At 59.0% G+C, this 23,276-nt stretch overlaps 3 protein-coding genes across 9 annotated transcripts; 2 read left to right on the top strand and 1 right to left on the bottom strand.

Annotated features, from left to right (window-relative positions):
* The first annotated feature begins 2,948 nt into the window (after nt 1-2,948).
* LOC138842441 (uncharacterized) lies at nt 2,949-3,739 on the top strand. The gene is made up of 2 exons (XM_070044338.1): nt 2,949-3,559; nt 3,661-3,739. Exons 1-2 carry the CDS (start codon nt 2,949-2,951, stop codon nt 3,737-3,739), a joined length of 690 nt encoding a protein of 229 aa, XP_069900439.1.
* CNOT3 (CCR4-NOT transcription complex subunit 3) lies at nt 3,025-19,983 on the top strand. 7 transcript variants are annotated; one of them, XR_009560150.2, is made up of 18 exons: nt 3,025-3,264; nt 8,373-8,447; nt 8,564-8,631; nt 8,899-8,973; nt 9,088-9,177; nt 9,388-9,516; nt 9,613-9,708; nt 10,898-11,120; nt 11,212-11,345; nt 11,817-11,873; nt 13,242-13,572; nt 13,650-13,773; nt 14,678-14,876; nt 16,730-16,829; nt 16,920-17,118; nt 17,319-17,534; nt 18,123-18,248; nt 19,599-19,983. XR_009560150.2 is itself a non-coding variant. In XM_030847903.2 (18 exons), the coding sequence occupies exons 2-18, from the start codon at nt 8,423-8,425 to the stop codon at nt 19,695-19,697; spliced, it is 2,205 nt and encodes a 734-aa protein (XP_030703763.1). In that variant the 5' UTR covers nt 3,026-3,264; nt 8,373-8,422; the 3' UTR covers nt 19,698-19,983. The 7 variants fall into 7 exon arrangements, 5 of the variants coding, with proteins under 5 accessions (XP_060145598.1, XP_030703763.1, XP_030703761.1 ...); XR_009560151.2 differs by having other exon boundaries at nt 3,026-3,264; nt 10,901-11,120; XM_030847903.2 differs by having other exon boundaries at nt 3,026-3,264; nt 10,901-11,120; nt 17,319-17,451.
* On the bottom strand, nt 18,070-23,134 carry LENG1 (leukocyte receptor cluster member 1). The gene is made up of 4 exons (XM_030847927.3): nt 22,957-23,134; nt 21,818-22,000; nt 20,901-21,160; nt 18,070-20,225 (listed from the first exon to the last, which is right to left on the bottom strand). Exons 1-4 carry the CDS (start codon nt 23,086-23,088, stop codon nt 20,012-20,014), a joined length of 789 nt encoding a protein of 262 aa, XP_030703787.1. The 5' UTR covers nt 23,089-23,134; the 3' UTR covers nt 18,070-20,011.
* Between the last annotated feature and the right edge of the window lie 142 nt (nt 23,135-23,276).

Below are 23,276 nucleotides of genomic sequence, written 5' to 3'. Positions count from 1 at the left end.
ATGGGCTTCACAGCTGCTCACTTACCTGAACGGTCAGCACTTCTCTTAATTACCCAGGAGGACCAGCCCCGGGGGAGTGATGCCTCTCTAGCTCGAGCTTTCTCCCTGGGTCTCTTTCTGCCTCACTGGGTCCTATCTGAGATCTCTCTCTTTCTGTTCCTCTCTCTGGGACTCCCCCATCACCACTAGGGGCTCTGTGTGTGTCTCCGGTCCCCAGTCCCTCCCTCAGCCCAGGGCTCTGTCTCTGGACCTCAGAGGCCCTCTCTGAATCTCTCCCCTCCCTCACATGAAAGAGTCTGCACACCGGGGAGGTTCTTTCCAAAGGCCAGATTACTCCAGGTCACATAACTGTTTCCCCAGATTTATCCCTGAACTTTAGATCAGCCTTGCTTAAAAGTGATGACCTTTGCTGATCTCTGTCTCTGGGGGTGCCAGGGAAGGGCCGTCTGTCCACAGCTCTTCAGAGTCCCCATCTCCCCTGGCCAGACTGAATCGAACGGTGGAGGGGGCAAGGAGGTGTGAAGAATCGCAAGAAGGAATCTGAGTCACCTGGCCCTGCAGTCCCGAATACTCTTAGAGTTTCTCCAAGTTTCATATGCCTCAGAATTGCCTGGAAGGACTGTTAAAACGGGTTACAGGGCCCAGGTTTCCGATTCAGTTGGTCTACGGTGGGGCTCAAAAACGTGACTTTCTAACAACTTCGCAGGTGGTGTTTATGCTGCTGATGCAGGGACCACACTTTGAAAACCACTGCTCTAGAAAATCCTCTTATCAGATTAGTGGCATGTTGGAATCATCTCAGGAATTTGCATTACTAATGTCTGGTTCCCATCCTGAGAAACCCTTATTTAATCAGTCTAGGGCAAGGCCTGGGTATCTGGATTTTTTTTAAGCCCCCAGGTGATTCACACATGCAGTCAAATTTGAGAACCACTGCTCTGGACCCTTGCTACTCAGTGTGGACTGGCAGCACTGCCTGGTAATCTGTTAGAAAAGCAGGATCTGGGACCTCCTGAGTCAGAATCTGCATTTGACAAATCCCCAGGTGATTCCTGAGAAACCTCAAAGGCCCTGCTCCATCCAGGGAACACACTTTGTTGTTTTTGTTTGTTTGTTTTAGGGGAAGTAGTTGATTTACAACAGGGACCACACTTTAAATAACAAGGGTCTTCTGGATCAATATTTCTTAAACTCTAACGAGGAACTTCCCTGGTGGTGAGGTGGTTAAGACTCCACACTCCCAATGCAGGGGGCCTGAGTTCGATCCCTTGTCAGGGAACTAGATCCCACGTGCATGCCGCAACTAAGAGTTCACATGCCATAACTCAGCAGCTGGCGAGCCGCAACTAAGGAGACCGCCTGCCGCAACTAAGACCTGGTGCAACCAAATAAATAAATAAATATTAAAAAAAACACAAAAGACCTCTAATGATCACCCAGGAAGTTTGTAAAAATACAGATCCCTGGGCTTCACTTCCCAGATCTGTGTGGGCCTAAGAGCACTGCGTTTTTACAAGCATTGCCTGCCTTGCCACAGGCGATTCTGATGCAGTTCTCACTTGCATTTCCCTTGGATTTATCTTACTTTCCTCCACCTAGAGGAGATGGGCAGAAATGACTTCATCTTGACTGTGTGACCCAGGGCAAATGCCTCCTGGTTTGCCAGAGCACCAGTGCCTAGCAAGTTTTAACCACAAGTCATTCCCCGTGTTCATCCAGGTACTCATTCAGCAAACGGTTACTGAGTGCTTCTTGCTGCTAAGCGCTGGGGATGCAAAAACCCGGAGGGGGAGATTCAAATAATTAAGAAAATGACAGTATACGTGCAAAAGTAAATCCGAATGAACAGGGCTCACGTGAGCACTCAGCACGGGAGGTCAGGGAAGTTTTCCCGCTAGAAAAGACCACTGAGCTGAGATCTGAAGGACCAGTAGGTGTTAGGAGGCAGCCGTGGGAGGGGAACAGGGACTCTCATCTGTACCTTCTGCGGCGTCCTCACAACACCAGGGAAATGGAGGTGCAGAGGAGAATTACTGTCCCACGGTCATGTAACCACACAGAAGCAGGACAAATACTCCATGCCTCCATGGCGCTTCCCAACCAATTCAGCTATGCGTGATGCCAGTGACTTGGGGCATCGTCTCCTGCTTCCTTCCTTTTCTCCCTTCCTCTGTGTCTCAAAGATATGCCAAATACAGGCACTTGAAGACTGTGCAGCTCACAGACAGGGACCGGCCTGCCCGGCCAGGACCCAAGGGAGGTGGAAGGATGCTCCCAGGTTCCAAGCCTGCCTGCTACGCCCCGTTTCACACGCCTTAGGAGCGGTTACCGCCCACTCGCCAAACTATTGGACACTCTGGGAGGAACGATAACAGGGCCAACGAAGAAGAGGGCTGGACCCTCTTTCCCGGCTCCTCCCTACCAGCCCAGGGGCTGTCTTCATTGGCAGATGACTTCAGCCCGGCCCCCGCTTTGAAGGCACCTGTCTTTCTCCCATTAGGTACGCGGCCTCTATCACCCACTCTCCATGCCTTCCTTCGCTTTCCCCACCCACTTCCTGGACCAGCCAATGACTTCAGGGCAGAATGTCCCCCCACGGCCAATTGAAAACGGCTCCAAACTTGACGGACGACTTCCCGCCCCTGATCAGCCTAGCTCCTCCCTCCGACCAATTGGTTTAAGAGAAAGGGGGCGGGTGTATCCAATCAGCACGACACAGGTCTCTGGATTGACGCACGAGTCCTCGCGCTGGCGTGTTGTGCCCCGAGGCGGGAGGAGGCGGAGGAGCGGGGAAGAAAACCTGAGCCAATCCTAGCAGCCCGCGCAGGAGGCCAATCGAACGCCGCGCCTTGGAGAGATTGTCCAATCGGAGAGAGGAGGCCGGCCGCATCACCGCCAAGAACCAATAGAGCGCGTCCGAGGGGCAAGAGCGACGTGCGGCCGGAGCAATGACAGGCCTATATTCGGGGCTCGGGGGCGGGTCGGCGCCAGAGACGAGAAGAGAGGAGGGGAGGCCTCCTCCGCCGCCGCCATCTTGGACCGGGCCCGGTCAGCTTCCGCGGAGCCATCGGCAGACGCCGCGGCCTCCCTTGAGCCCCGACCCCCGTCGTCAGAACAACCCCGGGCCCACTTCCCCCCACCCCACTTCCGCTTCGCGCCGCTATCGCGATAGCGCCCGGGCCCGGGGCGCGAGAAAAAGGCGGCGGGCGCTCGCCTCCCCCGCCTGTCGCGATACGCTCCTCAGCGGCGGCGCCAGCTCCTGTGGTGAGAGCGTCAGGCTCGACTGGGCCGGACCCCTTCCCCTCCTCCCCCGGCGCCGTCGGCCGCCTTCCCCGCCGCCTCCCGCCCCTGCGACCCCGCCGCCTGTCGCGATATGGCTGCCCCCGGCGCGGCGCCCCCGCCACCGCGCGGCCCCGGCGCTCGCCGTCGGCCCGGCGGTGCGCGGCTCCCCCGCCCCCGCTCCCTCCTCCACGCCCCTCGGCGGCGCCCGGGGGTCCTCCCGCGACCCTGGCCCCGCGCGGCGTCCGCGTCGAGCCCCCGTGGGGTGTGAGGGTGCGAGGTGCCCGCCCCTCTCCGCGTCGGGAGGAGTTGGAAGGATGGAGGCGCCTTGGCCGCAGGTGCCCGCCCTCTCGGGGCTCAGGTGCCTGCCCCCCTCGGCAGCAGCCCCTGTGCTGGGGAGCGGTCTCCGGGCGAGGCTGCCCCCTCCGCGTGGGTGTGGGGCTGCGAGTCCCCTGGTTGAGGACCCCCGTGGCGAGAGAGGGTCAGCCTTCCCGGGGCCAGCGCTCCTCTCTCCGCTCCCCTCCCACCGTGGGCGCCACTCTCCTCTTTGGGGATGGGGTGGGGGATGAACTCCCCTGGAGTGAAGATGCCACCTCCAGGAGTTGGAGCCTCAGCCCAAGTTTACGCCTCTGTAGTGAAAAGTTCCCCAGGTCTAAGGCTTCCACGTCCCACAACCCAGGCCTTACTCCTTGGAGAGTCAGGATTGTTCTCGGCGTCACCCGCTCAGGCCTGCGCTCTTACTTCTTGGGTCTGGGTATCGGTCTCTGGCTTGTTGGATGTGAGCTCTGGCTTGTTGGTTGTGAGCTCTGCCTGGATCCAGACTCTGCCCACCTCCCTCCCGGTGTGGGCTTCCTCTCGATGTCACTCCCGCCTCGGGGTCCTTTTGGTGGGGCTCTTGAGCTCCCCTGGGTCTCAGGTACCTGGTTCTCGCTTGGTGGTACCTCCCAGGTTCCTGCTTTCTCCACGTTGTTAATGATCTCCTGTTGTGGGCAGCGCCAGCCCCCCTGTGTCTAAGCAGGACCTGCCTGTTAGCTCAGGGGCTGTCACCTCCCCCGAGGTTGATGCTCCTGTCCTTTCGGTACTGTTTTTTTTGACACCTGCCGCCACTGCCCTCAGCGTGTAGGCTGTCGCTTCCCTCAGTCTGAGGCTTCTATCTGTATTCACATCAGTTCCTCCACTGGGGTATCGTCTTTCCAGGGGTCAAGGATCCCACCCCCTCGGTGCTCCTCTAGGGCTCCTCATTGTGGGTGTGTGAGCTTCCCGGCACTAGAGAACCCTCTTGGTGTAACAGTCGTAGAACCAGGGCTCATCCCTACCCATGCCCACCCTGCTAGAACCCCCTAGGAGTGTTAAGACTTATTAGATTTGAGGTTCTTGTACTGTGAGGTGTGGGGTTTTGGGGCTGGAGTGGTGCCTTTTTCCAAGACGAGGAGCCTCTCAGTGTTGCCTCCTCCAGGGGTAAGGTTCCTGCCTGTATTGGCCACTCTTGGATTTGAGGTGTCTCTGCTTTTCTGTGTGTCCCCTCCTGTGGGACTAAGGACCCTCTCAGGTGTTGGTGCCCAGGGCTAATGCTTCAGCCCCTGCTTGTGATGTCCCACTGGGTGGGACTAGGCTTCTGCCCTCTCCTGAGGCACAGGTTCCTTGACGTGGGGGTGTGAGATCCCCGAGACTTGAGGGGGCGACCCCACTGTTGTCACCTTCCCCAGGACTAAAGATTCCTCTGGTATAACCTTTCCAAGGTGGGATTTCCAGTCCCCCACCCTTGGTACTGGGCCTCGCGTGGGGAGATAACTCCCTCCGCCCCAGGACCTAATACATCCACCTTCCAGCCTCTCAGATCTCTGTGTGACAGCGTCAGCAGCCTCCCAAGTTCAGGATGGCCTTCCAGCGTCACTTCCCATCAGGCCCGATCTCCTTTCCCCACGGTACACGGCTGCTGTGTATCGGCACGTGACAGCCCCAGGATTGGGGACCGCTTGGCTTGGTTCCCCAGGACTAAGCTTTCTGCTCCTCCTGCCCCACTCCTCACCAGGCCGCTCCGTGTGGCAGTGTCATCTCCCCTGAGGTGCCGTTGGGGGCTCTTTGTTACTTTCAGCCCCTCACTTTATGGTGTTGGCTCTTGTGGGTCTGGCACACGGCTCAGCCTACCCACCCGCTCAGCGTAGGCTCCTTACTCGTGGGGATGTGCCTTCTCGGACAGAGTCTTTTGGTTAAGTCTCCAGGGCCAAGGTTCCCAGATTCCTCGGTGCCGTTTGAGACTCCATGCGGTGAGGACACCAGGTCCTCTCCCTGAGATGCCTGCCTGTCTCAGAGTGGGCCTGCCATGGTTACCTTCCCTGGAGCATCTTGGTGGACCCTCCCAGAGCGCTGGGGCTCCCAGCCCTCTAAGCATGGGACTCTTCTGTGGGGGCATCTCTACTTCAGGACTCAGGCCCCAGCTTCCTTTCTGGTCCTTTGCTGGGGATCTAAGGTACAGGCACCCTTTTGCTGTGGGGTTTTTCTGTGGAGAGCCTGGCGTACTTGCCCTTCTCTGGAGGAGCTGCCTTCCTCGGGGCAGGTCTCCCGGTCTCAGCTGTTGCCCACTTTGAGGTTCTGTCTGAAACCCCACTCTCCCGGCGGGGGCTCTTGTTCCCTTGGCACCTTGCTTCCGACTCCTTCAGGACTTCCTGCTGCCACCGTCTGTTGCCTCCTCTGCAGGGTATCAACTCCTCAGCTGGGCTGGGTGTCCCAGCCCACTCAGTGTGGGGACCTGGAGAAAGCCTCCCCTCCCTAAAGCGTGCAGTGCCTTGTTTAGGGGTGTAAACTGGGCGTCCTGTCCCTTTGGGCTGGACCACCCGGCCGTGCCCCAGCATTGGGCTCCTGGGACAGAGGCCGGGAGTATAAGCGCCTGTCTAAGCTTCCTGTACCCACCCCCCACCCCTGGGCAGTAAGAGGCTTTTCAGCGTTGGGGTGTTGGAGCAAAAACTCTCCTGCACACCTCAGTGTTGGGGTCCAGGCCCTTGTGTGAGCTCCCAGGTCAAAGGCTCTTGCCCCACCTCAGTTTGAGTCCCTTCTGTGCAACTCTCTCCTGAATCCTTTTTCTGGCGGCTTCGCCTTCCTGGAGCTGGAATTTCCCGTGTTGGGATTGCGCCCCACCTTGGCATGTCAGCCAGCCCTGGGCCAAGGGTGCTGCCATTCCTCTTGCTTGCTCCTTTACGGGGGAGATCCACGCTCCCCCAAGTCAAAGGTCTGCCGTCATGCAAGTGGGTCCCTGTGGAGGACGCTGCTCTGAGGTTGAGGGCCAGCCCCGTCACGTGGGCTTCTGGTTCTAAGGCGTGCTCTCTGATACCCTGTGCCACCAGTAGTTGCTAGCCACATGTGATTTAAATTTTAACTAGTTAGCAGAAAAATTTTTCATTCCATTCTGTGTTGCACTAGCCACGTTTGGAGCTGTCGAGCGTTCAGTGGCACAGATACAGAACGTTTCTGTCACTGTGGAAGGTTCTGTTGGGCTGGACTCTTCTTTGCGTTCCCTTCCCAGTGGGTGGGGGCCCTCTTGCTGTGACTTCCCTCTGGGTTAAGGCTCTGAGTCCTCCGTGTAGGGCTCTTTCTGCCTGGGCAGTTGGGGCTGCTCTGGGGCACCCTGCCTTAGGCCTGTTGAGTGGGCACTCCCCAGGTCTCAGGAAGCCATGCTTTTCAGTAGAGGCCCCCTCGCTGGGAGTGGGGACCTCCTGCAGCACAGTCATAGCTCTTCCTCCCCAAGGCTCCCCATCTCTCCTGGTCTTGGTGTCGGGCCCTGGCGAAAGCTTCTGGTGACTGCCCTTTGACCTCAGTCCCCTCTGGGTTGCATGTAACTTCCTTTAGGATGGAGGTGCCAGTGTCTCTAAGTATTGGGTGCTTGTCTGAGGGTTTATGTTTCCCTGAGTCTACATTACCAGTAGTGCACTTGACATGCAATTCCTTCGTGTGTGCCGATAGCTCCCTCCCAGTTCAGGTTCCCTTTCATCCTCTCATCTTCGTAAGAGTTCTCTCTTCTCCTGCTCTTCTCTCGAGTGACGCGTTCTGCCCCCAAACCTGTAACCCTTTTTGGTATTACCCTCTTTGGGTTAGGAGTATTATTTCCTTTGGTTTAAAGATCCTTCTCTAGAATAAACTTGTCAGAGGTCTAAAGCCCTCTTCTGCTTGGGATCCAGCCATGTCTGTGTGGGTGGGTTTAGCTTTCACAGTTGTAGGCATCTTCCGTGTCCCCCCACTGCACTTCCCCTTTGTTCCTTACAACTGATACACATATAAATGGTATCATGCCCTTCTCCATGGGATGCAAAATTCTTTGTCTCCTGACTTGTCTGAGGAGTAACCTCTCCCTGTGTTAGGATTCTGGTCACCTGTGTGCTTGACTTCTCTATGGGAATTGTGGTCTCCAGGTCTAAGGCCTTTGTCCCTAGCAGGCAGCTGTGTGCTGCATGACATTTTTCTGCTCTAAAAAATCCTTTTGAGTATCATCTGGGGAGAAAGTGCTCCATGCTCTAGGAGTTTTCCACTTCCTGGGTCAGAGGCACACAAAAAGTATATCTTATTTATTTATTTATGTATTTATTTATTTTTGGCCGTGGTGGGTCTTCCTTGCTGCGCGCGGGCTTTTTCTCTAGTTGTGGCGAGCAGGGGTTACTCTTCATTTCAGTGCGCGGGCTTCTCACTGCGGTGGCTTCTCTTGTTGCGGAGCACGGGCTAGGCACGTGGGCTCTAGAGTGCAGGCTCAGTAGTTGTGGCGCACGGGCTTAGTTGCTCTGCGGCATGTGGGATCTTCCTGGACCAGGGCTCGAACCCGTGTACCCTGCATTGGCAGGTGGGTTCTCAACCACTGTGCCACCAGGGAAGTCCCAAATAGTATATCTATTTCCTTCTTTCAGCAAACTTCCAGAGTCCTTTTCTGGACCAGACCCTGTGCTGGGCAGTCAAGGCAGCAAAAGGAGAACTGGGCCCAGTCTGTCATCAGATAGTAAATGCATCTTCCCCTTTCCATCCCATGCACCCTGTTCCCAACCTCGTTCATGTCTCTGGGTTTGGACCAGCCAGGGAGTAAATGTGTATTCCTTCCCAATCTCTCCCAGCAGCGTCCTTCTCCAAGAGAGTATGAAGAGAGTGCGTCTGTAGGGCAGGGAAGATGGCGGACAAGCGCAAACTCCAAGGTACTAGGTCCACTGCCTGCTGCCTGTGTGGCCACGTGCTCACCCTCCTCGGAACTCCTCTTTGGATCCCTGCTGCCTTGGCAGGATGCTAACAGCCTGCCTTCCTCCCTGGCCAGGTGAGATTGATCGCTGCCTCAAGAAGGTGTCCGAGGGCGTGGAGCAGTTTGAAGATATTTGGCAGAAGGTACAGGGGCTGGCCCCTAAAAATCTGGGTGGGTCTCTAGGGAGGAGAGAACAGAACAAAGTTGAGGAGTTCCTGAGTGTCAGCCAGGGAGAGGGCCTGCATGTCCAGGTGCCAAGGACCTCAGAGAAGCAGCTCTGAGATGGATTGGTCCTGGGGGGGTTGTCCCCAGAGTCCCCAGCCCGCAGAGAGAGACTGGAGTTTTACCACTGGAGTGGGCAGTAGGGCAGCCAGCACCACACAAACTCCTGGATTCTCTCCATCCCTCAGCTCCACAATGCAGCCAACGCGAACCAGAAAGAAAAGTATGAGGCTGATCTAAAGAAGGAGATTAAGAAGCTTCAAGTGAGGGGGCTGGGGGCCCGGACTCCTGTGTCCTGAGGGCGGGGGGAACAGGGAGAGGAGGGGGCGGGGGCCTCGGCGCCCGGGTCCTGAGTGTCCTGCTGTTCCCACCTCCAGCGGCTGAGGGACCAGATCAAGACTTGGGTAGCATCCAATGAGATCAAGGACAAGAGGCAGCTTATAGACAACCGCAAGCTCATTGAGACGGTAGGAGCCCAGAGTCTGCTACCTGAGAGGTGGGTGGTCGGATTCCTGGGTCCCCAGAGGTCCTGAGAAGAGTGAGGTCTCTGTACCTGGGGAAGGTGGGAGGCAAAGGGCTGGGAACCTGAGAGTGGGGCTCCAGTTTGAGTGTCCACTGGCCCTGAGTCAGCTGCTCTCCCACCTTTGGGATCCCCCTTCCAACTCTGCTCTCCACAGCAAATGGAACGGTTCAAAGTTGTGGAGCGAGAGACCAAGACCAAAGCCTATAGCAAGGAGGGCCTGGGCCTGGCACAGAAGGTGGACCCTGCCCAGAAGGAAAAGGAGGAGGTCGGCCAGTGGCTCACGGTGAGTCAGGGTAGAGGAGGAGGTGACCTGGGGCCCGGACCCTGGCTGTATGAGAGGACTCTGGCTGACCGCTTGCCTTTCCCCTCCCACCCTCAGAATACCATCGACACCCTAAACATGCAGGTGGACCAGTTTGAGAGTGAAGTGGAGTCACTGTCGGTGCAAACACGCAAGAAGAAGGGCGACAAGGATGTGAGTGGGGGGCCCCTGTGCCCAGAGGACAGAGATGGGCTGGCGATCAGGAGAGGCCGGCTTTCCGGGCTGCGGGAGTCGGGGCCTGGGCTCCTGAGGCAGACAGGGCTGGCAGCTAGGATTAGGGGGTCAAGGGGTGGGATGGGGAGGGCTTAGCAGCTGACTGGAGGGTGGGGCGTGCAGGGAACAGATGAGGCAGACTCCAGGGTCCCACCTGGGTGTCTGGGTAAACATTGGAGCCGACAAGAAGAGGAGCCCTTTGGGGGAAGATGCTGAGCTCTGCTTGGGTCGCAGAGTAAGTGTGAGACCCGAGGGCCGCCCAGGGCGGGGAGGTTGAGGAGCTGTGGCTGCGGCCTCACAGCACCTAGAGGGCCCGGGTCCTAAGGAGAGGACAGCAGGTGTGGACAAGGCGGGGCATGGAGGAGCGGCTCATTGAGGCTGAGGAGAAGAGTGGTCTGAGACAAAGTCAGGGCTCAGGACCCAGATTCCAGAAAGCCAGGGTTGTAGGGTCCGAGTTCCTAGGGCTGCAGACTCTCTCTGCGTATTGACCCAGGAAGTACGGGGGACAGAGAGCTGGCTCTTCGGGAAGCTGGGGGCGGCGGTGTGCCAGAGTTGGGTGTCTGAGACTGAGGGGTCTGGAAGCGTGGGCTTGGAGGGAGGTCCTTGCAGTCAGGAGGGATTTGGAACTGGGGCTAGGATGTCAAATCCTAAAGGGAGTGGGGCCTTGGGAGGGAGCCTAGGAGACAGGCCTCTGAATCTGGGCTTCCTCTTAGGGACACGTGGTTGGGGGTGGGGGTCATGGTGGTGACAGATGCTCAGAGTTGTAAACAACAAGCTTCCCCCAAACGGGGATTGCCATTATTACTGTTAGAGCAAGACAGGGGCGGCTGTGCTCCTGTATTCCAGAAGGTGGTCGGAGCTGGTGGGTGGGCTGGACGGTCAGGTGGGGTGCAGATCGGGCCACGTTGTAGGGGAGACGCCGGGATCCCTGGCTCCTTCAGCAGTTTCCAGGGATGTCGGGGTGGGAGGAGCTGCGGGATCCCTGAGGGGTCAAGGCGGGCAGACCCCGGAGGGGCTGGAGTGGGGCCTCTGGGTCTCCACCAGGGTCAGGGACTGAGGACGGGTTCTGTGGGGGCAGGAGGGGCAGGGCAGGCCCTGCAGCCCCTGAGCCTGGCCCTGGGCTCGCCAGCAGAAGCAGGACCGGATCGAGGGCCTGAAGCGGCATATCGAGAAGCACCGCTACCACGTGCGCATGCTGGAGACCATCCTGCGCATGCTGGACAATGACTCCATCCTCGTGGACGCCATCCGCAAGATCAAGGACGACGTCGAGTACTACGTGGACTCGTCCCAGGACCCCGACTTTGAGGAGAACGAGTTCCTCTACGACGACCTGGACCTCGAGGACATTCGTGAGGCCCGGGCTTGGCCTGCGGGTGAAGGGCGGTGGAGGCCTGGGGGAAGGCGTCCCCACCAGCTCATACAGCCTCCACGCCCCCACAGCACAGGCGCTGGTCGCCACCTCCCCGCCCAGCCACAGTCACATGGAGGATGAGATCTTCAACCAGTCAAGCAGCACACCCACTTCGACCACCTCCAGCTCGCCCATCCCGCCCAGCCCGGCCAACTGCACCACGGTGAGGCCTGTGGGTCTGAGTCTCCGCGGAGGGCACAGGGGCCGGGGGCTGAGGAAATGTCCTGCAGGAGGGGAACCTCGGTATCCAGGGTCTGGGCCCCAAGGGCTGTAGATTGCCGGTAGGGCGGTTAGGGCCACACGTGGGTCCTGAGTGTGGAGGGAGGCTGGTGCCTGGGGTGCCGAGGAGCCTGGGCACTGGACACCTGGGAAGGGATGGAGGGTTGGATACTCGAAGGAGAGCAGGTTCCTGGACCCTTAAGAGCCTGGCACGTGGTGCTGGCCCCCAGAAGACAAGCACCCTAAGGGGCAGGGTTTAGGTAGGTTCCCCAGTGAGATGAAGGTCATAAGGGCTTGAACAGCTCTGGGTCTGGAAGGTAGGTCAGCTGGGTTCAGATCCGGGGGTTCGGAGATTGGTGTCTCTGTCGGGTCCCTAGAGACACACAGGTTTCTGACTGCACCTCTCAAACCTCAGGAAAACTCTGAAGATGACAAGAAGAGGGGACGCTCGACGGATAGTGAAATCAGCCAGGTGGGTCCGATGGGCGTCGGACGTTGATGGGCCCAGCACTCGCTCCTTCGCTGGTTTCCAGAGGCTTACTGAGGCCTGAGTGTGGCCCCCATGCTGGGCTTTGGGGACGCGGTGGGTCAGGCTGCCCTGAGGGAGGCCTGCAGTACTGATGGGCAGGCAGACAGGTGCGTGGCTGGTGCTGTGGTTGGGAGACGCTTCTTGGGAAGGGCGTCTGCCCTGGGCATTAGAGGAAGATACATTCCCGTGTGGGGCAGCGACAGGAGACATAGGCCAGTCGTGGTGGACGTGGAAGTGTGGAGAGGTGAGCCCAGCCAGGTCCACTGGGCTGACCGCGAGCGCAGGACCTTAGATTGTCGGGCTAGGGGGCCCACACCGGGTGGACCAGCTCTGAAAGGGCCCAGCAAGCCCCAGAAATGATAGGTCAAAAACCACATAGGTTTCTTTTCTTGGGCGCGCTCTGGGCCTTGGCTGCGCAGATGGTGTACATCACAAGTTTCCAAGAGGGGAAGTGCCTCCGAGAGTTTTTTCTCCTTAGTGCACCCTGTGGATTCTGCTCACGTGTCCCAGGGCAGCAGCACACTTTAGGAAATGCTGCTGCACCGGAATGCTATCTTTAGGCAGGAGGAAAGTGAGCCTGAAACCCCTCTGTGGGCTCGTCGGAGGGCTGGTCCCGAGGGAGAGCCTGAGGGCAGAGTTGATGAGGCTGGTGTGGGACCCGGGTGACCATGCGTGGTGTCGGGAAGGAGTTGATCGCAAGTCCTGCTTGGTGCAGAGTGAGCGTGAGGTGCCTGTGGGGCCTCAGGGTGGGTCCAGGAAGCGGCGAGGACGGCTGCCGGGTAGGCTTGAGAGGGGTGGTCAGCAGCTCAGCCGCGGGCTGTCAGGCGCACGTTACCCCACGTGCTTTCTGGGGTATTGGTCATTAACGGCCCCTTGAGTTGCTTTTGGGACCCTTTAAGTGACATTCAGAATTACTATCCTATTTTCAGCTGTCCTCTCTTCTCCCCTTGGACTTCTGGCTGGGTCCAGCTAACCTCATACTGAGGACATTGATGTGTTTCCCACTACTGCCCTGTCATCAGGTGGATGGGTTTCTCTTACACCCAAGTGGTGTCTCAGATCCCTGTGGGACATCGTGGGGATGTCCAGGCAGGACATGGCAAGCTGGATGCAGGCTAGAAATGCACGAGTGTTGTGCGCATGAAGGTGGAGGTTGAAGCCATGAGGGCGAATGGGGGTCATCTGGGTCCCCAGGGAGGGGCAGCAAGGCCAGCACCGAGGATGGAGCCTTGTTCCGGGGAGGGGTGTGCGGGAGGCTGGCGAGACCTGCGGCCCACTGTGTCCTGACCCTCTCCTCCCTCCCACCTGCAGTCTCCAGCCAAAAACGGCTCCAAGCCTGTCCACAGCAGCCAGCACCCTCAGTCCCCAGCTGTGCCGCCAAGCTACCCCTCCGGCCCCCCGCCCGCCGCCTCTGCCCTGAGCACCGCCCCTGGCAACAACGGGGCCCCTGCCCCGGCAGCACCCCCAAGCGCCCTGGGCGCCAAGGCCAGCCCAGCTCCCAGCCACAGCTCGGGCACGCCCGCCCCCTACGCCCAGGCTGTGGCCCCGCCAGCTTCCAGTGGGCCCAGCCCCGCGCAGCCCCGGCCCCCCAGCGTGCAGCCCGGCGGAGGCGGAGGTGGAGGCAAGCAGAACGGCGCCACCAGTAAGTGGGAGGCGGCCGGGTGGGGGGTCCTGGGGTGGCTGCCGCAGGCCCCTTTCAGCCCCTCTTCCTTCCCCCAGGTTACAGCTCAGTAGTGGCAGACAGCCCGGCAGAGGTGGCTCTCAGCAGCGGCGGGGGCAGCAGTGCCAACAGCCAGGCCCTGGGCCCCCCGTCTGGCCCCCACAACCCACCTCCCAGCACCTCGTGAGTGTCCGGCCTCGGGCAGGGCTGGGGACAGGCAGCCTTTGGCACGAGGAGGCACAGGGCCGCCCACACGGTTGCCACATGGTGCAGATCCAGGCCCTGCCCTTGCCAGTGGGGACTTCCCCCAGAGCTCTCTCCCACCCGCTTAGGTGCTGAGTCCCGACTTCTTCCCAGCTGGGGTATCGTATACGTGTGTCCCCCAGCTCTGCCCTAGAACATTCCTCGCCTAAGTGGGATTGTTCTCAGAGCCCCCCGGGGACCTGTTGGAACGCTCTGGCTCTCCCTTTCCTGCAGGAGTCTCGTGCCCTGCCACCTCCTCCCTTTTCTGTGTCCTGCCCCAGGGCCTTCCTCACTCCGTCAGGGGCTCAGCGTCCACTTCTTACAGTGAAGGGTCCCAGTCCGTCCTCTCCCCAGCCACCCCTCCAGATCGTAGGTCAGACCATTTCCCAGAAGAGTGGCCCAAGAGAGAGCGCAGCGTCCTCTGTGGGAATGGGGAAGACCCCCCGGATCCCTCCCTCCCTCCCTCCTCCCCGGGTGCCTCACCCCTGGGCTCTAGGTGGGCTGCTCTGTTGTGTGGCTCTTTCCCACCCCTTTCTCCACGGGCCACTCCGTGTAAGAAGTGGTCCCACCTGCTTCCTAGAGAACGTTTAGGCGTGTGGTCTCTGGGAGCGTCCTGAGAATGCTTGTTCCCACATCCGCAGCCCTTCTTTACTGGGAAGTGATGGCAAGGGGTGGGGTTCTCCCTTCGCCCAGAGAGCTTCTCTCCTGTCTGCGTCCCTCAGCTGGCCCCATGTTCTGTGCATTCTCCCTTTTTGACTCCTTTCCCCGATCACCCAAGTCTTCTTGTCCGTCCCGCCTTTGGGGACCCTCCTCTGAGCCTCCAACCCTTTGTACCCCTCCCCAGGAAGGAACCCAATGCGACAGCCCCAACGGGGGCTGGGGGCGTGGCCCCAGGCTCAGGGAACAACTCGGGGGGACCCAGTCTCCTGGTGCCACTACCTGTGAACCCTCCCAGCTCCCCGACACCCAGCTTCAGCGAGGCCAAGGCAGCCGGCGCCCTGCTCAATGGACCTCCACAGTTCAGCGCTGCCCCGGAGATCAAGGTGGGCCCCGCACATCCCCGGCGGGCCCCGAGCCTTTCTGTCCTGGCCCTGTGTCTCCACTGCAGATGGTCGCTGTCCCCTGGCTACAGGTCTCTACCTGCCATCTCCACCTCCAGCCCTCGCTGTGTCGCTCTGGCTTCTCTCGCCTGGCACACCTGCGCGCTCACATCATCTCCGGGCTTCTCTGCCACCCCCACCTGGGTCTCTGTCCCTCTGGGTACTTTCCTTGCTCCTGACTGTACTTGCTTGCTCGCTCCCCGGGTGTCCACTGTCATCGCCCTCCTTCCAGCCCTCGGTCATTTCTCCCCATAAGACGTATTACTTCGCATGACCCACCATCCAGAGCTTACCACCCTCTTGCCTTCTACAAAAACATTTAAGTCCAGAAAACACTTGACGTCTGCTCTGAGCCACTTCGTGCTGGCTAAATGTAGCCACTTCCCACCTTCCGTACAGGGAGCAGAGTGGGACTGTATGGCGCGCATGTCTAGGTGGGGTGGGGGCCGGGGTGCTGTGGACCCACGTGCGTATCTGACTTAACCTGGGGAGGCAGCCCAGCAACGTTTGTGAGGTGGAACCAGGGCCAGGTCGTGTGGGGTCACAGTGGCAGGCGGGGCTGACAGGGAGAAGCGCCCCACCCCCCCCGGGCTGGAGTTCTATGGGGGGCTGATGCCAGAGCTGTAGTTAGAAGGCTGGGAAGCAGGGTTCAGCGGAGGCGAGAGGAACGGGGTGCAGGCTGGCTGCAGGGCCAGAGTCTGAAAGGGCAGCAGCAGGATGTGAGGTGACCATCTGGGGCAGTGTGTTTCGGGGTTTATTTTGGTTTTTTTTTTTTTTTTGGCCGCACCACACTTCTTGCAGGGTCTTAGTTCCCTGACCAGGGATTGAACCCAGGCCCTCCGCAGTGAAAGTGTGGAATCCTAACCACTGGACTGCCAGGGAAGTCCCTGGGCCAGTGTGTCTTAACTTCACTTCCGCAGGAGGCAGGGCGAGGAGGGCCCCACTGTCGGGGTCCAAGCCCTTCATTGCCTCCTGTACCTGCCTTCATCTGGAAAATGAAAGTAATTGCCGTCACTCCTCAAATATGATAGGATGCTTGGGAATAGTCCTCATAAAGCTCTCAGGAGAGTTTCTGGCTCCCAGTGAGCACCCAAAGTTTAGAAATACAACGGACAGGAAGTTCAGTGTATGCATTTTTCTGGGGGAAGAAATGAGCCTTGAGATTCTCAAAACAGGTCCACAACATTTTTTTTTTTTTAATTACTGGGTGAGTGGTGGAAAGGTTTTGAGTAGAAAAATGACAGAGAAAGACATGGCTGGAAAGGTCCCTCGGGGGCCTGTGAGACCAGGACGGTGTGGGGCGGCAGTGCAGGTGCCTCCGAGGGAAGAGAGACCTCGGTGACTGAAGGGCGTGGGGAGTGGGGTGGCGAGAGGAGTGGAAGGCAACTGCCAGTGGCCAGCGGTGGCCGGTGGCCGCGGAGAGGGGCAGGGGGTCTTAGTGACGCACGTGGGGCAGCCGGCAGTGGGCGGGCTCCTCCCAGCGTGTAGGCGTGCAGACAAGTGGGCGCTGCTGCCGGTTCTGTGACGGCGGTGGCGCGCGGGCTCTCCGCTGGTGTGTTACTGTCACGGGGCTGCACAGCAGGGTCCACACGTGCTAGGCACCCCTCTGTCAGTGGACACTTGGTCGTGTCCAGGTTTTCTCCCCGCTGTTAGGTGCTGCAGTGGACGTGCTCTTACACTAACGGCCTTGGCTTAGCTGAAGCCCCACCGAAGCAGGCGAGGGTGCCGGGGCCCACGAGGACCCAGTGCCAGCCCTCGGCCCTGGACCTCAGGCCAGGCACCTCTTCCCTCCCCAGGCCCCTGAGCCTCTGAGCTCTTTGAAGTCCATGGCGGAGCGGGCAGCCATCAGCTCCGGCATCGAGGACCCCGTCCCCACGCTGCACCTGACTGAGCGAGGTGAGCTTCCAGGGGTGGGGCGGGCCGTCCAGGAGGGGCCGGATGCACCAGCCTCACCGCTCGCCGGCCCCACCTCTGCCCTCCCCGCAGACATCATCCTGAGCAGCACGTCAGCTCCCCCAGCCTCGGCCCAGCCGGCCCTGCAGCTGTCGGAGGTGAACATACCGCTGTCACTGGGTGTGTGTCCCCTGGGGCCTGTGCCCCTCACCAAGGAGCAGCTCTACCAGCAGGCCATGGAAGAGGCCGCCTGGCATCACATGCCCCACCCCTCAGACTCTGAGCGCATCCGGTGAGGGGCCACGTGGGGTGGGTACGGGGCCCCTGAATCCGAGGGAGCCTTGACCTGGGCTCCCCACAGGACACAGGGACTGAGGTGGTAATGCTGGGTGATGTGGTGCCTGAGACGCTCCCTTTGATCCACGAGAGGAGAGAAGGCAGGGAGGCCGGGGGCTGCCGTGCATCGGCAGTGACCATCCTGTCCCCCCACAGGCAGTACCTCCCCCGGAACCCCTGCCCGACGCCCCCCTACCACCACCAGATGCCGCCCCCGCACTCGGACACTGTGGAGTTCTACCAGCGGCTGTCAACCGAGACGCTCTTCTTCATCTTCTACTATCTGGAGGTACAGCAGGGCCCCCGGGGCAGCCTCGGGCCCCCCGGCTTCGCCGCCACCGCCGCCGTCCCCCCTCGGGCTGGAGGGGTGAGGTGGGTGCCCCACTGCGGCCACCGGGACCGCACCCCTCCCCCTCCCCCAGTCCTGCCCCCCCCCCCAACCAGACCCCTCCCTGTCCCCACTCCAGTGCTGAGGTGTCAGGTCAGTTGAGGCTGAGGGCTGGGTTGGTCTAGCGCAGCACCCAGGGAGCCCAGCCCCACAGTGCCCGTCCCGATAACTCGCACTGTGCCAGCACGCTGCTCGCTGGCACGTACCCGGGCCTCCCTGGGGACCCGCTAGGGAACTGTCCAACCTCTGCATAACCCAGTGTGTCACCAGTGACCCCCTCCCTCATCCAGCCTTGAGAAAGTTTCTAAACTGCCTCCTCTCAGCTCTCATCACGATTAGTTTCTCTTCCTTCTCAAAGCTTCTCTGAAAGCAATTTCCACCTCCCGTCTCATTTTCCTTCTCCTGACCAGCATTGGTACGTCTTGTGCCCCAGCCCATCCGTACTTGGATTGTCCGGCCCAACCTCGGTCTGTGGCGGGGCCTGGGGTCAGCCCTGTCGCCCTGCCCCGTCCACCTGGCCCCCACCCAGTTGCGAGGCCCCCTGATCCCCCGTTCCATGCTTCATTCCTCAGGGCACTAAGGCACAGTACTTGGCAGCCAAGGCCCTAAAGAAGCAGTCATGGCGATTCCACACCAAGTACATGATGTGGTTCCAGAGGCACGAGGAGCCCAAGACCATCACTGACGAGTTTGAGCAGGTGAGGGCCCCTCCCTGTGCCCTGTCCACTCTGGTCCCGCTGGCTGAGTCCGGGTAGAGTCCCCACTCCACACGCAGACTGGCAGCCCTGCTGCCCGCTCCCTTTGCCACCACCTTCAGCCAGCTCGGTCCCTCAGGCCATCTGCCTTGCCTGGGACACTGTCCTCTTCCTCACTGGCCAGCTCGCGGTCACCCCAGAGGTCCCAGCCTCCATGTCCTTCCTCAGAGGAGCCTTCCCCAGGCACACACACAGCCTGTGCCTCCGCCCCTCCTCTGGCACGGTGGGGGGATGTGGTGTCTCCCACCCAAGACCATGGGCTGCACTGCTCGGGGACCTTGACAGTCCCCAGCACCCAGCAGAGGGGCTCAGCAAACACGGATGGGGAAGCTCTTTTGTTGTTCTCGTAATTGATTGATTGGGACCTCCCACTTGCAAAACACTCTGGAGCCAGACTACCTGGTTTGGAACCCAGCTCTAGCTGGTGACCGTGGACAATTCACTTGAACATCTGTCTCTATTTCCTTATCTGTAAAAACGGGGTAACAGCACCTACCTTTATGCAGTTGTTATGAGGATTAAATGAGTTAATGGCGTGTAAGTACTAAATGGTGCCTGCTATGTAGTGTCATGGGCGTACTGGACTTTATTTCAACTTTGAGTTGGTATGTTCCACAGTGGTTTTTTTCCACCAAATCTTTACCTGATGCCAAGCACTGAACAAGGGCCTTGTCCTCAGGGAACTTCCTCCCCTCCATTCCTTCAGGTTCTTTGAAGCATTTCCACCATTCATTCAGAACCCGGCCCCATTCCCACTGTGTCATCTTGGACACTAACTACAGACATCCTGTTCCCTCCCGGTTTGGTCCAAAGTAATCCTCTAAGTTAGTGTATTTCCAGGCATCAGTCCTTCAGAAGTTCCCACACCACCGCTGTTGCCAGTAAAACGTCTGTCCTGGCAGCATGCCTGGATGTATGTAGACTCCAAGCCTGTTCCATGGCCTCAGGGGTTTTGTGAAGACTAAACCCTAGGACATACATCACGTACTCAGCACTCGATCAGTGCTTGGAAAGCCAAAGCCATCGAGAGGAGCAATAGGATGTTTGGCACACGTGCCCGGGGTCGAGGCCCGGCTCTGGCATGTGACCTCCCTGCGCCTCCCTCTGCTTCCTCTGAAGCAGGAGTGATGACGTTTCCCACCTGAGAAGAGCCTTGTGAGGGTGGAGTGAGATGGCGTGTGCATGCAGGGCAGTTGGCCTGGTGCCTGGCTCCTCCATGGCCCTAAGACCTGTCCCTCTGCCAGCTCCCCCGACCACCTCGTCCACTCACTGACCGCCTTCTCCCCCGGCCAGGGCACCTACATCTACTTTGACTACGAGAAGTGGGGCCAGCGGAAGAAGGAAGGCTTCACCTTTGAGTACCGCTACCTGGAGGACCGGGACCTCCAGTGACACCGGCCCCTCCCTCCACCCTTCCCTCCCCCCGCATGCTGATCCCCCTGCCCAGGTGAGGGCCCTGCCCTGGAAGACTGGGGGGAGGCCCCAGGCCATAGGGCAGCCCCCTCCCCCAGGAAGCAGGGAGGGGGCTGGGAGGCTTTCTCTTTCTCTCAGCCCCACCCTGGGGGCCCGGGGGCGAGGGCTGCCCCCTCCTCCCCTCCCCAGTGAGGGACTTTTTTTGGTAAACCTATTTTCATTTTGGAAAATATTTATGAATAAATAGTTTTATATGACGGCTGGCAGCAGCGGCCTCTCCTGTACCCCCTGAGTCAGTGAGCCAGGGGGCGTTCCTGCTGGCGGGGGCGCCGGGCCAGCTGGGGGTTGAACTGGGAGTTGTACCGCCTCCGCCGATCGTCCACCTCTTCTGGCTGATCCTCCTGGGCTGCCGTGCCTCCAATCCGGGCCAGCAGGGCCTGTGCCCGAGCCCTCTCGGCCGCTTCCCGCTGGAGACGTTCAGCTCGAAGCTGGTCCAGGGACGGGGGTCTGGGAGGAGATGAGAGTCGGTTCAGAAAGCTGGTAGTCCCAGGAGGCCCCGCCCTCCCCCATTGTCCTCTGGGAGGGAGCTGCCACCTGGGAGGGAAGCAGACTGGTGCTGGGACCCTGAAGCTGGCCTCACCACCTCTACAGGTGGGTGCCCCTCCACCACTAAGCGGCTGTATGGCACTGAGCACAACCTGGCCCTCCCCATTCCCTCATCTGTGGGAGAAAGCTGACGGGTCGGTATACCCGATCTACACTCAGGGGTCTGCATCCTAGGGACACAAACCTGCTTTTATTCTAGCCCCGTGGTTCTCACACTCTGGTCTCAAAAACTGAACCTCAGAGAGCTTTGCTTCAGTGGATTTTATCTGTCAATATCTTGCATATACAAAATGAGAAATCTTAACACAAGCGAATGTTCCACCAGCCACATCAGTGGTGTCGTCTCATATCATGTAGCCTCTGGGGACCCCGAGAACGAGAGTTAAAAAGTTAAATGATGTTATGAAAATAGGCTTGACTTCGCAGACCCCGTGAAGGGGTGTCAGGACCCCCGGGGTCCCTGGACCACGTGTTGAGAACACGTATCTAGACCCCAGAGCCCTCCTGTCCCAACCAGAGAGAGCTTCCATGGTGCCCACATGGCCATGGCCAACCCCCAAGGCCCAGGCTCCTTACTCTTTGGGTCGTTTCTCAGGTCCCTCCTTTTCCTTTCTGCTGTGACTGCCATTGTCACCACTGTGCTTTCTCTTCTTCCCCAAATGTTTCTGCATCTCCCCCAGAGGGTCCAGGCGGTTCTTGATCTTCTCATCTGGTCCTGGACCAGACGGGGGGCCGCCCCGACTTGGGGGGAGCTGGTACCAAGGGAGCTGAGTCTGGGCTTCCGCTGCACTCTGGCCCAGGTACGTCAGGATGCCCAGAGCCTTCTCTTGCATCTCCTGAGGAAGACAAAATGTGGAAGTGAGAATGTCAAGTGTGTCTCCCCTTGGGGAACCCAGGGACACCCAAGGTTCCCGAGGCAGAACCAGACATTGAGCCAACAGGCGTGTCATGAGCCAACTCTGCCAGGTGCTGGGGACACAACAGACCAGTACGTGTGGGGCTCCTGCTCCGGGGGCACAATGGCAGCTTCAGAAACAAAAAGCACAGGAAGGAGGGGACAGGGTGGAACTGGTTTAGGTTAGGGTTCAAAGGCAGGCATCTTTCGGGAGACAACTGAAGAAAAACCTGACAGAAGCAAGCAAGGAAGAGGAATGACTGAGGTGGGGGGAGGAGGCAAGTTCAGAGTTTGATGGGAAGTCCCTGAGAGCAGGTGACTGACAGGATCTGATCTACATTTAAAAGCCCCTTAACACTTCGCAAGTATCTATAGGCTCTGGACAGCAAGTGAGAGACCTGAGAGGTCTGTACCTAGCTGCCGGCTATAACCAACACCTCTTAAGTGCTATGTTTTGGTACGGTTCTGAGTTTCCTACATTAGCTTGTTTAATCCCCACCATATCCCTAAACACTCCTTAGTCACACCTGACGGGCAAGGTGCTCCCCTTCCCCCAGCTCCATCCATGACTCTGACGAAGAGGGCAAGACCGACTTACTTTCTCTCGTCGCTTCTCTTCCTCGTACTCTTTATTGCCTCTGCTCACCCCCTTCCCTTCTTCCAGCAGCTCTCGAAACAGATCCACAGGGCCAGAACTGCTTGGGGCTCCTGGTGCTGCTGCTTCAGCCGCAGGTAGTGAGTTCTGATGCCTGGCTTTCTTCCGTAGGAATTCTGTGCGGGCCTGGGGGAAAAGAAAGGTATAGGCAGAACATTCAGAACCTAGATGTGACTCAAGGAACTGTGAGCCTGGTGCCGACCACAGAAAACCACAGGCCGTGGTGCTGGGGGCTGTAAAGAAAGGGAGCAGGGGCACTGGGAGCCCAGAAGAGGCACCTATCCCAGCCTGCGGAGAGGGTGGGGGAATGAGGCAACGCCTGGGTTTGTAAGCTACCTTTCAAACAGTAAACCAGGGGGGTTCCCAATCTCGAGTGACACAGTAAAAACAGCTACGAAGGCAGCCAATTCGTGTATTAGGACAGGTGATCTGAATTCCAGGCAGGGCTCCATGTCACTATCCTCAGTTGATTTGCAATTTCTACTGGTAAATGTGAATTTTAAAAACCCTGACTACCTCCCAGCCAGTGTTGACAATCAGATTAGCCAAAGGACAGGAAGCTAGGTATAAACCAAACAGGTTAGGAGTTATAAAGAGAGCCTGTAGTGTTTGTGTGTGGGCAGCGGTGCAGGCAAAAGGCTCGCCCGACAGAGCGGAACTGGCTTGTTCCACTGTCATTTCGCTGTGTCTTCCTCTCTGAAGCCATCTCACTTCTCTGGACAATGGAAATGACAGCCTCTCTAAGAACGAACAGTGCTTGAGAGATTTGGCAAGTCAAGCGCTCTGCACGGGGCGAGCATAGAGTAGGCGCTTACTAAATAGGGAGTTTGTGCAGGTAAACTAAAAAGTGGTCCGAGTTTCCTTGAATTGTCCAGGGCTTCGTTTATTCATGAGCTCCTACTCTAGGAGTGGGTAGAACCAAGACCAGGGAGAGCTCGAGGTGGGATACGCAAAAGACCGCACACGCTTCCAGGGAGCCTGGCCCCTAATTCCGCACGGTGTGCATTGCGCCTGCGCGCCGCCCCACTTCCGGTCCCTCCCGAGGCGCCTGGGCGCTCCGCCCGGCCGGACTGGGAGCTTACCTCTTGCTGAGCGAGCAGCACCCTCCGCTCACGCTCTTTCTCCTCCTCCCGGGCTTGGGCCTCGTCACGCCGCACGCGGGCGACATTGTCCTTGTTCCGGACGTGCCAGCTCTTCTTGGGTAAGATATTCATGGCGCCGTAGCTGTCCACGGACTGGCAGGCCCGCCTTCTAGCACTTCAGATTGGCGAGAGGATGGCCCCTCCCTGTCTCGGCCACGGATTGGTCCTGGACTATTTGGCACGCCCCTCTGGGTCTGTAGCGAAAGTTGATTGGCTGAGACGCCCACCTCCCATTGCTCGGAATTGCGCGTGGTGTCGCC

The sequence above is a fragment of the Globicephala melas genome, chromosome 19 (genome assembly GCF_963455315.2).
Source record: "Globicephala melas chromosome 19, mGloMel1.2, whole genome shotgun sequence".
Taxonomy (NCBI): Eukaryota; Metazoa; Chordata; class Mammalia; order Artiodactyla; family Delphinidae; genus Globicephala; species Globicephala melas.
This window is presented reverse-complemented; position numbering and strand designations above follow the sequence as displayed.